This window comes from Panthera onca, chromosome B1 (assembly GCF_046562875.1).
Source record: "Panthera onca isolate mPanOnc1 chromosome B1, mPanOnc1 haplotype 2, whole genome shotgun sequence".
Classification (NCBI taxonomy): Eukaryota; Metazoa; Chordata; class Mammalia; order Carnivora; family Felidae; genus Panthera; species Panthera onca.
The window spans coordinates 85,734,894-85,750,115 of NC_138342.1; the positions used below are offsets into that span (position 1 = coordinate 85,734,894).

General features: G+C 37.9%; 1 protein-coding gene across 8 annotated transcripts in view; it reads right to left on the reverse strand.

Moving 5' to 3' along the window:
* Nucleotides 1–15,222, reverse strand: part of MANBA (mannosidase beta) — a 113,468-nt gene that overhangs the window by 62,347 nt on the left and 35,899 nt on the right. For all 8 annotated transcript variants that reach the window (XM_078445847.2, XM_078445848.2, XM_078445846.2 and 5 more), the window contains 2 exons: nt 5,142–5,317; nt 3,927–4,037 (listed from right to left, as the gene is read on the reverse strand). In XM_078445847.2, coding sequence (XP_078301973.2) covers nt 3,927–4,037; nt 5,142–5,317 — 287 coding nt within the window. The remainder of the gene's footprint in view (nt 1–3,926; nt 4,038–5,141; nt 5,318–15,222) is intronic.

Sequence of the window (15,222 nt, forward strand, 5' to 3'; positions counted from 1 at the left end):
TAATGCAACCATACCAGATTGAATGAAAAGAATTACTTCCCACAGTTAGAAAAGCACAGAAGTTCCTTTTCCTTCTCTAAAGTAAGTTGAAATGACTCATTATTTTTGACACTTTCGTGAAAATAACACACAACAAAGTCAACATTTGAGGGAGCAGACATCTTCTACCTAAAGGGTTAGAATAAGCATGAATGTTTTGGCCCTTTAGACAGCTCTAGGACATTCTCCCTATCTACGCTACAGACACACGCACACACACTCACATACACAGTGTCTCAGGAAATATAGAGCATGATTAAACAAAGGAAAAATAGATAATGAGCCTTTAAAAGGTATATTTCCAAATTTAGCATGGTGTCTGGCCCAAAGGAGAGGTAACACCAAATGTGAGAGAGGACACCAGAGCATAGCCCCAGCCAACTGCAAACACCAAAGGTTGATGTTGGGGAAAGGAGAAAACCTATGAAGGGGATCAAGATTGCTACTACTTACTATACACTATTATAAGCCAGATTCAAGTAACTTCATCTTCACTGTCCTATTTTATATATAAAGAAATGGCACTTAAAGGACTAAATAAGTAGCCTACAGCTAATAAATACCGAAGTGTAGTTCTTTCCAGTCCTTAGTGCTGAAACCCAAACCAGGCAGGACCTAGTCATTCCTTTAAAGTCAAATTTTCTTTTCAATATCCTCTAGCCTCTACCATAAGGCTTATTCACAGATTTAGAAATAAAACAGATGGTTATGGCTTCAAGGGGAAATATTTTTATTGTATTTTTTTAATTAATGGTCCCTGACAGATGGGGGTGGGCAAGATTTCTCTCTACAGGTATTTTGATTGCAATACGTTGGAGTACAGGGGCTATTTTTCCCCATTGTCCTCTCTAAATAGCTCCAGTTTCAATCTTGACTCAATTTTGGAATTTTTAAAGTGATATGGAAAGGCATATAGTATATGTGTGTGTGTGTGTGTGTGTGTGTGTGTGTGTGTGTATACACCCATATATATATAAATATATATGACCAATATAAGGTATGATGTATATGTACATATAATGTATGTATAATGACCTATATAAGATGTTTTGTTGTTGTTTTTTTATTTTAGAGAGATTTTATTTTATTTTTTACTTAGAAAGAGAGGGAGGGAAGGAGGGAGGGCGACAGCATGAGTGGGGAAGGGGCTGAGAGAGAGGGACAGAGAGACTCTTAAGCAGATTCCATGCCCAGCAGGGATCCCCATGTGAGACTCCATCTCACAACCATGAGATCATGACCTGAGCTGAAACCAAGATCAGATGCTTAACTGACCAAGGCACCCAGGAGTCCCTAATATGTTTTAATTCTAAAAGTAGAACTCAAGTACACTGCTTTGGAAAAGGGATCCTGAGGCTCACCTATCATTTTGCCTTTCAGAATCAGAGAGGCTTGAGGATATAAAGCACACTGCAAAAGGGGAAATGGATGAAAGTGTATGCTCAATGGTCAGAATTTTAGTCCCCTTCTGCCACCAGACTCCCTGAATGGTAACAACCAATCTTATATTCCTCAGGCAAGAGAGTGGAGAATGTCCTCACTGGCAAAGCTAAACACACACACACACACACACACACACACACACACACACTCATGATCTATAGCTACTGACATGTGGGCACCACTACATGATAGAGCTGGGTTTCCACCTATATAATGAATATCGAACCTCATCTAGGATTTCTTATCTGCATTTTTGTGACTTAATCTTCAGAATGAATGGACACCAAGACAGAAACCAAAACAAATAAGAAAAATAAAGAAATACGGAAAACAAAACAATGCAGAGAAAACTTCAAAAATACTTATAGTAATAATTAATATTCCAAGAAAAATGAGAAAATATTATAATTATAAAATTAAAATAGGATGCAATTTAAAAATAAAAAACCTTTTCAGAAAATTTTTAGGTGATAACAAAAATAAAGTATCTAATTTTAAAAACTGAAAATAAAATTAAGTAAATCTCCCAGAAGACCAAATAAAAAGACAAGATGGAATGCGGAAGGGCAAATCTAAGAATGCTGCTCAATCCACGAGGTCCAATATCTGATTAACAGTTGTATCAAAAAAAAATAAAACAAAGATAATAAATGAAAAATTATAAAAGATATAATAAAAGAAAATTTCCAGGTTGAGCTTCTAGATTGGAAGTGCTCACAGGTATAACTAGCATAACAACAATAACCACAATAAAATCCACTCATTTTCAAATTTTTAAATTTTAGATTATCAGAAATAAATCCTAAAAGCTTCCAGAAGCAAACAAAAATAGTCCTATACAAGAAAACAACAATTAGAATGTTAATTACATTTTAAAACAAAATATTAAAAGCTAAAAGATAATGAAAAAATGTTTTCAAGATTCTGAAGGAAAATGATTTCCAACCTAGACTTCCATACACAGCCAAACTATCAAGTAACTGTGAAGACAGACTTTATGTATTTGCATGCTTACAAGTTCTCCAAAATGTTATCTTCTACATACCCATTCTCAGGAATCTATCGGAGAAAGTGTATCAGCAAAAGTGGAAAGTCAAATTAAAAAAAAGAAAAACATGGGTCCAAAGAAACAGAGTTCTATATTTAATCCAGAAGAAAAAAGAAGGGAATACTTAGAATTCCTAGAAGACAGATGAAGAAAATTCCAAGAATAATAATAAAAGGAAGTTCCAGGTCAACAGCTAAGTAGAAGTTCTAGAGAGTGACCAAGCAAGATCAGGGAGATGAAAAAAATGGCTCTAGGAGAGAGCGTTTTGGGAGATAGCAAAAATTAAAAGAATAATAATAGTAACAATAAACAAGGGATAGAACACCTAGTGAGTGTGACTAAATGTAAAAGGTATTTCAAATATGTCAGAAAGTTTGTACAGGATTTGGAGGAAGACAAAAGAAAAACAAAGCAACCGGTACATGAAGCAATTATTACTCTGAGTAATACAGAAAGTTGTACAAGAAAGGAAGTATGATTTCAGCATACCATGTGATTCAGCTTTGAGTAGTATTTTCATAATATAATAATGTAAACACTGAATACTGAGTTAACAAAAATGGCCATTGGACAACACTGCGAGGGCAGAGGGAGGCAAAAATGTGTGTGTTGGGGGGCAAGCAGGGGTCATCAGAGAGAATCATGTAGAAGAGAAATATCCTCATCCTCTAGGTTTGAAGTCAATAGGCAATACATCAAACTGCAAAATTAGAAAACATCAGTACAAGCATGTTATTTGGGAAAATAAAGATAGAAGAAATAAGAAAAAGTTAAAAATGATTGATTCTGAAGAATAGAAAATAGGAATAGAAATAGGAAGAGCTGGGCAAGGGATTCTATTACTTTCTGGTAATATCTGAGCTTTAAAATTATTCATATGTGGGGCACCTGGGTGGCTCAGTCGGTTAAGCGTCCGACTTCAGCTCAGGTCATGATCTTGTGGTTCGTGAGTTCGAACCCCAATTTGGGCTCTGTGCTGACAGCTCAGAGCCTGGAGCCTGCTTCGGATTCTGTGTCTCCCTTTCTCTCTGCCCTTCCCCCACTCATGCTCTGTCTCTCAAAAAATAAACATTAAAAAAAATTTTAATTAAAATTATACATATGTATTACTTTGATATAATGTGCAATTTAAAAACAATAGAATATTTATATTATATATTATATATATTATATAATATTTATATTAAAATAATTTGTAAAGTCTAATCCATTTATAAATATATAAATATACACACAGAGAAGTTTTGGAATGCATATAACTGTTACTAGTGACTCTCTCTGAGTGATAAGGTTATAGAAGTTTTGCTGGTTTCTTCTTTTCCTACAAAGATTTGTATTGTTATTTTAACAAGAAATACACTTTTTCTTGACAAAATATTTTAAAGTATTTGCTTACCTTAGCTGATTTTTCAATACTTAAGCCTCCATCCAACTTTAAAAGAACTGTCATATTATATCCAGTCTGGTTTCCATGTCCATGAGGCCACCAAGTTTCTACAGTAGCATTCTTTCAAGAAACAATTTAAGTCATTCTAAGTAATCTGTGGCATATTTTCAGTAAAATAATATAGTCATTCAGAACATTATATCAATGTATCATAGAGTCAAGCACAGAAATTCTAGGTTCTACGTTATGCCAAATTATACCAACCCATAGATAATACTTAAAAATCAACAGGCTAGGGGCGCCTTTGTGGCTCAATCAGTTAAGTGTCCAACTTCGGCTCAGGTCATGAACTCAGAGTTCATGAGTTCAAGCCCCATGTCAGGCTCTGTACTGACAGCTCAGAGCCTGAAGCCTGCTTCAGATTCTTGTCTCCCTCTCTCTCTGCCCCTTCCCCGCTCACGCTCTCTCTCTCAAAAATAAATAAACATTTTTAAAAAATTAAAAAAAATCAACGTGCTAGGTGTTTAGTCATGGATTAATATACCAAAAGGGAAAGGAAATAACAGAATAACATGGGTTATCAGAAAAACAATTCTTTTCATTTCTAATACTGAAGCTTATTTTATTTTGTATTCTTAACATTTAGAACCGGACTTTGAGGTTGACTCTCCTTTTAAGCCCAGAACTAGAAACTGTTTTGAGTTCTTACTGTATCCAAACAGTAACTGAATGCTGATTTACTCCATCCTATTCGGTTCACAATGATCAATTCCAGTAATAACAAAAGGAAAAAGAAAAGGAAAAAAAACAGCCCACTTTTACTGGTGAAAGATCATGAGTTTAGAATTAAAATTCTGTTTGTAAAATAGCGCCAATATTCAAAATAATTTACAAGTACCAATTATAATCACTGTGTTTAAATATAATGCTTAGAATGTATTTTGGATTCAGGATGCCACAAACAGTGCAGAAAAGTTAAAACACAACACACTTGCCTTCTTGAGAGGAAAGGATGTCAAATCACATATTCTCCATTTTCTTAATCTTAAAATTTGGAAAAATCATTCCTTAGCTCATAACACACACACAAATATGAGAGGTTAAAAGTGAAGGAAAAATGGGAAAAGTACATTTTTCTTTCATACTCAGTCCCTTCTTTCTAGTCATTTCTTCTGAACAGTATTGCTCTTCATCTAGTGGTTCTGAGGAAGTACCATCATTCACCTTATTAATTTTCACAAATAGCTCAACAATCCTTTCCCCAGGTTGAAGTTCAATGCTGTACGTCTGCTGTGTTTGCAGTTTAGGAATGGCTACTATCACTTGACCAGAAATTGGCTTTGGGCTGACAACATCAAAAGAAGACTCTATTTCAAGATTCCACCCCTGGGTATGGTTATCTAAGACATAGAGAAAAAAAAAGAAAAGAAACATATATATATATATATATATATATATATATATATATATATAACACTTATATATATATATATATGAATATATATACATATAAATAATATGCTAAGCATTATTGCTGCACTCCTTAGGATTCATTGAAGAAAATACTAAAGCAGCTTCTAAACTAGTAAGCATTCCACAGATGCTGTCATGATAAAAAGTTCAGTGGAAATTCTCATTTAATTTTCATTCATTCAATTTTGGTTTTTTTTCATCATTCATTTTGAAGAATAACCAAAATTACAGATTTATAGATACCTCTAAAAATGTTACAATCATAAGTCATAAAAAACTTTATAAATAGAGTATCACAAATGAAAATATAACATAAATTTTCTAAGACTGATACATGTTTGCTCCTTTTTATAAAGTAAAAATACAGAGTTTCTTAAGGCATATAATAAGGTATAGACGTAGATGTAGTAGAATTAACCAAATGTGAAAAAACAGAGATACACAGTTGAGCCTTGAACAACATTGGTTTAAACTGCATGGGTCCACTTATATGAGGATTTTTTTCAATAAATATATTGGAAAATGTTTTTGAGATTTGTGACAATTTGAAAAAACTCATAATTGAACCACATAGCTTAGAAATACAAAAAAAAAGTTAGGCACTATTGTAAGAGTACAGTATATAATACATATACAAAATATGTTTTGATCAACTCTTTATGTTATTGGTAAGGCTTCTGGCCAACACTAGGCTATTGGTAGTGAAATTCTGGGGGAGTCACTGGGGCTCCTGACTGGCTCAGTCAATAGAGCATGTGACTCTTGATCTCGGGGTTGTGAGTTCAAGCCTCACATTGGGCTTAGGGATTACTTTTAAAAAAAGTTACACGTGAATTTTCAACGGTGCAGGGGGGTCAGCACCCTAGTCTCCATGTTGTTCAATGGTCAAGTGTTATTTAATCAAGAAATATTTGTATGTGCCATGTACTCTGCTAAGTGATGAGAATTAAATCGTGGCCAGGATAAATATGGCCCCTGACTTCATGTCTAATGGGTCTTTATATCTTCGACTTCATGTCTTAGACATGTCTTCATGTCTAAGAGTCTAATGGGATATAGACAAGTACAATGGTGAGATTATACCAGGATGGGAGAAATATGAGGTTATTCTGAGAAAACATTCACAGGAAGAAAGGTCACCTAACTTATAGAGGGTGAGGGAAGGCCTTTGTGAAAAAGCAGTATGTAGCAGAGCCCAGAAGTACGTCAAGTTCAGAGGCAGATGACAAGTATTCTAGGCACTATGAGAAGCAAGGGTGAAGAGCCATGAGTGAGGAAGAACAATGCCATTAACAAAAACTTGAGCAATAATGAAACTGGTAAGGGAGATCAGTGTGACTGAGGAAGTAAGCAGGGTCCAGCTCATGCTGGGTCGTGTGAGGAGTTTGGGAACTTCACCCTAGATCAATGAGGACCTACTGGAGATTTTTCATCCAAAAGGGTAACACTATCAGATCTGCATTTTAAAAAAATTACATGGGGCGCCTGGGTGGCTCAGTCGGTTGAGCATCCGACTTCGGCTCAGGTCACGATCTCATGGTCCGTGAGTTCCAGCCCCGCGTCGGGCTCTGTGCTGACTGCTCAGAGCCTGGAGCCTGTTTCACATTCTGTGCCTCCCTCTCTCTCTGACCCTCCCCCGTTCATGCTCTGTCTCTCTCTGTCTCAAAAATAAATAAACGTTAAAAAAAAATTTTTTTTTTTTTAATTACAATGAGGGGCGCCTGGGTCACTCAGCCGGTTAAGCGCGGGACTTCAGCTCAGGTCATGATCTCACAGTTTGTGAGTTCGAACCCCCTGTCCGGCTCTGTGCTGACAGCTCAGAGCCTGGAGCCTGCTTCAGATTCTGTGTCTCCCTCTCTCTCTGCCTCTCCCTTGCTCACACTCTGTCTCTCTCTCTTTCCAAAATAAATAAAACATTTAAAAAAATCTTTTTAAAAAATGACAATGATACAGCAGGATAAAAATGGAAGAAGCAGAGAGACATGAAATTTCTATCTGTGCAAAAGGGATTGAAAGTGCCACTTGGAAAATCTTGGAATGGAGACGAGGAAAAGAAAAAGAAAAGGTAGCAAGGCTGAAAAGGAAGGTCATGGGGAGAAAAGATGAGACAGCTGCCCTGAGGAATGAGACTTAGGGAGTGGAGTTTGAGAATGGGTTAGAATGTTTCAGGAGGTTTAGAAGTAGCATGTTATATTATGTGCAATATAACACCTTCCTCTATCATCCATTAAATTCACATTGTTTAATGTCTCCAGAATTGAATCTGTGCATTTTAAAATAAGACAGTATGCCAAAGCAGGGTTTGGGCGAGAGCAAAGTAGAAAAGCAGACCCATATTTTTTAGGTTACACAGGAGACACCAGGGATGAAGTATCCAAAAAGGCTGGATAGGCAGGCTGTCAGAGCCACCAACGAAAGTTCTCATTCCTTCCTGCCACAGAAAGGCAGGACATGACTGGTACAGATGCAATTAGCTTTCTATGATCTATGGCAAGAGACTGAAGAAGTTCCTGCTTGAGGGCTTCCGTTTTCCTCTGTGAAAAAGGGCCAGGAAAAGGTTATCAGCTGAGAAATATCTTAGAGACCCTTCTCCCACAAATAAGGAGGAGGGTTCGATAATCATGGCTCTGCCACAAATGAAGAAAAAACATGTATGCTGATCAATGACCAAAGACTTTATAACTGACATTCTTTACAAATGTACAACCACACCAGACCTATTGTAAAGATGGTCATACCACATCTCATCATCTGCATCTCATATCAGCCTAAAGTACAGAGGGGTTGGATGTGCACAGAAGTAAAACTAATCCTGGACTTAAGAACTATTCTTACTTATTAAATGATTCATTCTTAGGAACATTACTCAATGAGCCCTGAATTAATTTGTTCTGATCCAGCCAATTCTGTAGTTTACACACCCACAGCCTCCAAGTTTTTCTAAGATACAGTAAAATATATCAAGACAACCACGCTTATTTGTTAAAGATACTTTTCTCCGACCAAGAACATATGAAGTCTCTCAATTTTCCCTTTACAGCACCTTTATTGTTTTTAAACAGAACCACACACTACAATCTTATCTGAATGTATTGATTTTCTAAAATATCCCTAAATCTTTGACAACTACATGACCTCCCCATCGTATTCCGTCTGGCTTCCCTTACTATCTCTTATTTCAAGAAATAATAATAGATAACATTGACCCAGAACTTCCTACGAACTAGGCACTGTTTTATGCTCTCAATATGTATTAACTTATTTAAACATCACAACACTGCTATAAGGTAAACTCTGTTATTATAATCATTGTATAAATGAGAAAACTGAAGCACAGAGGACTTAAGTAACTTGCCCAAGGTCACACAGCTAGTAAGCTGCAGAGCTTGGATATGAACCCAGACAGTCTGAAACTGTCTATATAGAGAGTCTATATAGAGACTATATAGTTAACCTCTAAGTTATGCCAATCATATCCAAACAATTTCCCCAAAAACCATGTCTTATTGGTGTTCAAGATTTTTACAGTAGGGAGGAGGTTTAATTATATAGGGGAGCATTTATTTTAATGATATCAAGTGATGATAGACAGCAAATATATCTTTTGGTGAGTCTTTAACCATAACAGCACAGATTCATAAAACTTTTGAACTAGAAATATGTTGACAGATCACCTAGTCTACTTTCTGATTAGTGTTTGATTCCCTCTAGACTACCGGCTGGCAAATAACAACTGGTCCTTGGGCAAAATATAACCTACCTCCTGTTTTAATAAATAAAACTTTATTGGACTGAATTGTGTTCCCCACCTCCCCAAAATTCATAGGTGGAAGCCCTAACCCCCCAATATGATTGTATCTGGAGGTAAGGTCTTTAGGAAGTAATTAAGTTAAATGAAGTCACAAGGCTGAGGACCTAATCTGATAGGTCTATGGCCTTATAAGAGAAAAAGATCTACCTCCTTCTTGTCCTCCCTCCATCTCTCCTTCCTTCCTTCCTTCCTCCCTCTTTCTCTTCCTCCCTCCCTTCCTTCCTTCGTTTTCCTTCCTTCGTTCCTTCGTTCCTTCGTTCCCTCCTTCCTTCCTTTTCTTTCTTTCCAGCACCCCAATCATGTGAGGACACAAACCAGGAAGAGAGCCATCGCTACAAACCCACCAGCCAGCACCTTGATCTTTGCTTTCCCAGCTTTCAATGTCTTGTTGAGGCCACCCAGTCTATGGTATTTTGTTAAGACAGGCCAAGCAGGCTATGACAATAGCCACGCTCATTTGTGTACATGTTGTCTTCTGTTGCCTTTGCACTACAATGGCTGAGTTAAGTAGTTACAACAAAGACATTTGGCCCCCCAAAAGACTACAACGTTTACTATCTGAATCTTTACAGAAAAAGTTCACCTAAAATACTTCCCCCAAAAGACTATTCTAATCTAATATCTGTAATGAAAAAAAAAAAAAAAAAAAGCCTGTGCCTCACAAAATAGCCTTCCCTTTTGCTAGCCTTGACTATTGTAAAGTCATTCTTCACATTGATTTGAAATCCCCTTTTCTTTAATTTCCACCTGAAGATTTTAGTTCTGCCCTCTGGGTACCTCCTACCAACTAATAACCACCAAGTTTGAGCTGACTCCTTGGACATTTCCTATTACTTCCTGTTCAGTAGAAAATCAGCTGCTTGTAAGGGCCTCTGACAGGAAGACAAATAGTGTAATTCCCAAAGGTTACTGGCAGTCTCTATTGCTTCTAACACAGAAAGCTCTAAAGTAAATCATCAGTTCTCTGGGGCTCATCTAGTTAAGTTCCTTAGGTGCCACTAACTGAAAAAACTAAGGCTGCAGAATGTAAAAACCCAATATGAAGACTTACAAGCCTATCGTGTTATCAGCAGATACACTATACTAACATATTTTGCCCTCTCCTCTTCTTACAAATGGAATACAACCTTTCCTTCCAGAAGCCCTGGAGAATTTAAGTAATTTAGTTTCACAAAGCACATGTAGAGTCTTAAATCATCATTAATTTTCCTGGTATTACCTGGTCACTTCTTTTTACTTGCTACTTTAAAAAAAAAAACTTTTTGGGGCACCTGGGTAGCTCAGTCAGTTAAGCGTCCGACTTCGGCTCAGGTCATGATCTCACGGTCCGTGAGTTCAAGCCCCGCGTTGGGCTCTGTGCTGACAGCTCAGAGCCTGGAGCCTGTTTCAGATTCTGTGTCTCCTTCTCTCTCTGCCCCTCCCCTGTTCATGCTCTGTCTCTCTCTGTCTCAAAAATAAATAAACGTTAAAAAAAATTTTTTTTTAAAAAAACAAACTTTTTTTTTTTAATGTTTATTTGATTTTGAGAGTGAGAGACAGGGTTCAATCAGGGGACAGGCAGAGAGAGAGGAAGACACAGAATCCAGGCTCCAGGAGAGCAGGCTCCAGGCTCTGAACTTTCAGCATAGAGCCCGACACGGGGGCTGCACCCCCGAAATGTGAGATCATGACCTAAGCCAAAGTCAGACACTTAACTAACTGAGCCACCGAGGTGCCCCTACTTGCTACTTTAAAAATATATAATCCTGTTTCTAGTTTCTAGAAATTTTCTAGTTAAGGGGAGCTCCCTTTTATAAACTAAGACCCATTTTTAGGGGCACTTGGGTGGCTCAGTCATACACATATATGTACAATGGAATATTACTTAGCTATCAAAAAGAATGAAATCTTCCCATCTGAAACAATGTGGATGGAGCTAGAGTAAATTATGCTAAGCAAAATAAGTCAGTCAAAGAAAGACAAATACCATATGATTTCACTCATATGTGGAATTTAAGAAACAAAACAGATGAACATAGGTGAAAGGAAAAAAATGAGAGGGAGACAAACCATAAGAGACTCTTCCTTTTTTTAGTGTTTATTTATTTATTTTGGGGGGAGGGCAGAAAGAGAGGGGGAGAGAGAATCCCAAGGAGGCTCCACACTCAGTGCAGAGCCAGATGCAGGGCTCAATTCCACAACCCTGAGATCCTGACCTGAGTCAAAATCAGGAGCTGGACGCTTAGCTGACTGAGCCACCCAGACACCCCAAGACACTAACTATAGAGATCAAACTGAAGGCTGCTGGAGGGCTGGAGGGGAGGTGGGTGGGGGATGGGCTAAGTGGGTGATGAGCACTGGGTATTACATGTAAGTGATAAATCACTAAATAATACTCCTGAAATTAATATTACACTACATGTTAACTAATACTTAAATAAAAACTTGGAAAAATAAATAAAAATAAAAAGCTTTTGCACAAAAATAAAAAAGCAAGCTACTGAATGTGAAAAGATATTCACAAATGAAATCTCCTATCAGGGGTCAATATCCAAAATATATAAAGAACATATACAACTCAACACCAAAAAAGAAGAAAGAATCTAATTAAAAACAAGCAGAGGACCCAAACAGACATTTTTCAAAAAAAGACATACAGATGGCCAATGGGCACATGAAAAGATGGTCAACATCACTCATCACCATGGAAATGCAAATAAAACACAATGAGGTATCATCTCACACCTGTCAGAATGGCTAGAATCAAAAAGACAAGAAATAACAAGTGTTGGTGAGGATGTAGACAAAAAGGAACCTTGTGCACTGTTGGTGGGAATGTAAACTGGTAAAGCCACTGTGGAAAACTGTATGGAGTTTCCTCAAACAGTTGAAAATATAAATACCATAAGATCCAATAATTCCACTACTGGGTATTTACCCAAAGAAGACAAAATCACTAATTTGAAAAGATATATGCACCCTATGTTTACTGCAGCATTGTTTACAACAGCCAAGATATGGGAGCAATCTAAATGTCCACTGATGGATGAATAGACAAAGAAGACATTGTATGTATGTGTGTATAATGGAATACTACTCAGCCACAAAAAAGAATGGACCTGGTGGGCACCATGCTAAGTGAAATGAATCAGACAGAGCAAAACAAATACTGTATGACTTCATTTATATGTGGAATCTAAAACACAAAACAAAAGGCAAAAACAGATACATAAATACAGAGTACAAACTGATGGTTCCCAGAGGCAGGGGTTCGTAGGGGGGGTTGCAAAGTGGATAAAGGGGAGTGGGAGATACAGGCTTCCCATCATAAAATGAGTAAGTCACAGGAGAAAAGGTACGGCATGGGAAATATGGTCAATAGTACCGTAATAGTGTGGAATAGTGGCAGATGGCAGCCACACTTGTGGGGAGCATAGCATAACATATAGACTTACTGAATCACAATGCTGTACACGTAAAAATAATGTAACATGTGTGTCAACTATACTCCAATCAAAAAATAAAATAAAAAGTAAAACAAAAATCAACAAAAGAAGGAGACTAAAAAAATGCCGAACGATGCCTATGACTCCCCAGCTCTCCTGAAGTGGAATGCAAATAATTCCAAAAACGGAAAGTACCGGGATGGGGACAGTTAAGAAGAAAAACTATTAACTGCCTCCAAATCAGGTCTCCTTCCCTATCACACCAAGTCAGTTGTATATCCTCTCCTCATCCTGACGAATCAACTCTGTGCCCAAACGATAGGGGAATTCTATTAAAACAGGGTAGACAGGCAAGACTGACCTGTTTTCTCTACAACTTGAGGCCTTCCCAGGCCTAAAGACTCAGTGATGCCCTCGCTGATGTCCTGCTCCCTGAAGAAGAGACTGCAGTCTAGGGTGTGTTCCATGTAACCTCAATCAGGCAGCAACCCAGAGGATGGCAGGCAGTGTGGTTCTGGCCACTGCCTCATTTTCAAATTTTTCCAAAGCTGATTCAGCGAGGTCTCTTTACCTTTTTATTGTAAGTTTATTTATTTATTTTGAGAGAGAGAGAGAGAGAGAGAGAGAATGAGCAGGGGAGGGGCAGAGAAAGCGGGACAGAGAGAGAATCCCAAGCAGGCTCCATGCTGTCAGCACACAGAGCCAATGCAGGGCTCAATCTCACAAACCATGAGATCACGACCTGAGCAGAAACCAAGGGTCAGACGCTTAACTGACTGAGCCACCCAGGCGCCCCCGGGGAGGCCTCTTTAAAAACAAACAAACAAACAAACAAACAGGGCATGTGGGTGGCTCAGTCAGTTAAGCAGCTGACTTCAGCTTGGTCTTGAGCTCATGGTTCAGGTTCGAGCCCTGCGTCAGGCTCTGTGCTGACAGCTCAGAGCCTTGAGCCTGCTTCCGATTCTCTGTCTCCCTCTCTCTCTGCCCCTCCCCCATTTGTGTTCTGTCTCTCTCTCTCTCTCTCTCTCTCAAAAATAAACATTTAAAAAAAATTTTTAATAAAAAAAAAACAAACATGAGTCTGATTTGGGTAGAAATTGTACAAAGCATAGGCAGCTACACACCCAGAATGATGTGTGCTGCTTCTTCATGCAAACAACCTTCAAGACAACTCCAATTTGTGTAAATGTGGCCAATACGTTAACCTTAAAATTCTCTAAAATATGCCAGCCCCTTTTATATTCCTATATGGTCTACTTCTTTGTCAAGATGTGGTCAGAAAAAAAAGAAGACAGCTTGGGTTGCCTGGCTGGCTCAGTCAATAGAGCGTGCAACTCTGGATCTCAGCGTTGTGAATTCAAGCCCCTGTTGGGTGTAGAGATTACTTAAAAATAGCATCTTTTTTTTAAAAAAAAAAGCAAGAAAACAGCTTTATTCACAGTTGTCTAAGAGGGAAAAAGAAGTATAACACGACATGGAAGTAGAAAAATAAGACATAGCTGGGGCGCCTGGGTGGCTCAGTTGGCTGAGGGTCCAACTTCAGCCTAGGTCATGATCTCCTCGTTCCCGAGTTTGAGCCCCACATGGGGCTCTGTGCTGACAGCTCAAAGCCTGGAGCTTGCTTCAGATTCTGTGTCTCCCTCTCTGTCTCTCTGCCCTTCCCCATTCATGCTTTGTTTCTCTCTCTCAAAAATAAATGAACATTAAAACATTTTTAAAAAAAGAAAAATAAGAGATAGCTGAGTTATTTTAATTCAAGTGCGTACACAACTACCAAAAAGATTCTAAAACCATATCCTAAACTTTAACTGATTATAATTAAGCTGCAAGTATCAATGTCTTTATGTAGTCATATGTCTAGCTTCAAGAAAAACTGAATTCTTCCATACTTATACCCTCACTTGGTTGTAATTACTGCCATAACTTACAAATCACAGAAAAAGAACCATGGAATGTTAAAGGCAGAAGAAACTTGGCAATCTCCTCATCACTTTGTAGATGAGGTTCCTGAGACCTGTAGAACCTAGCTCAAAAGCCCCAGAGCCAAAGGACAAATAGAGGGCCCATGTTTCCTAGTATAATGTTCTCCACCTTGCATACATCTCTCACAGAAACACCTGCCAAAGAGAAAGACACTAGCAGGCACGCACAGATTGAAATCTGTATATGAGCAATGAGGAAAACCAAAAGCAAAAGTACTTTTATGATCCAGGAATCACACTACTGGGTATTTACCCAAAAAATACAAAAACACTAATTCAAAGGATACAAGCACCCCTATGTTTATAGCAGCATTATTTACAACAGCCAAACTATGGAAGCAGCTCAAGTGTCCATCGACAGATGAATAAAGAAAAGGTGGTCTCTCTCTCTCTTTCTTTCTCTCTCTCTCTCTTTCTCTCTCTCTCACACACACACACACACACACACTGGAATATTACTCAGCCATAAAAAGAATGAAATCTTGCCAACTGCAACAACATGGATGGAGCTAGGCACAATAAGTCAGGCAGAAAAAGACAAATACCATATGATCTTACTCATATGTGGAATTTAAGAAACATAACAAGCGAGCAAAGGAAAAAAGAGAGAGAGA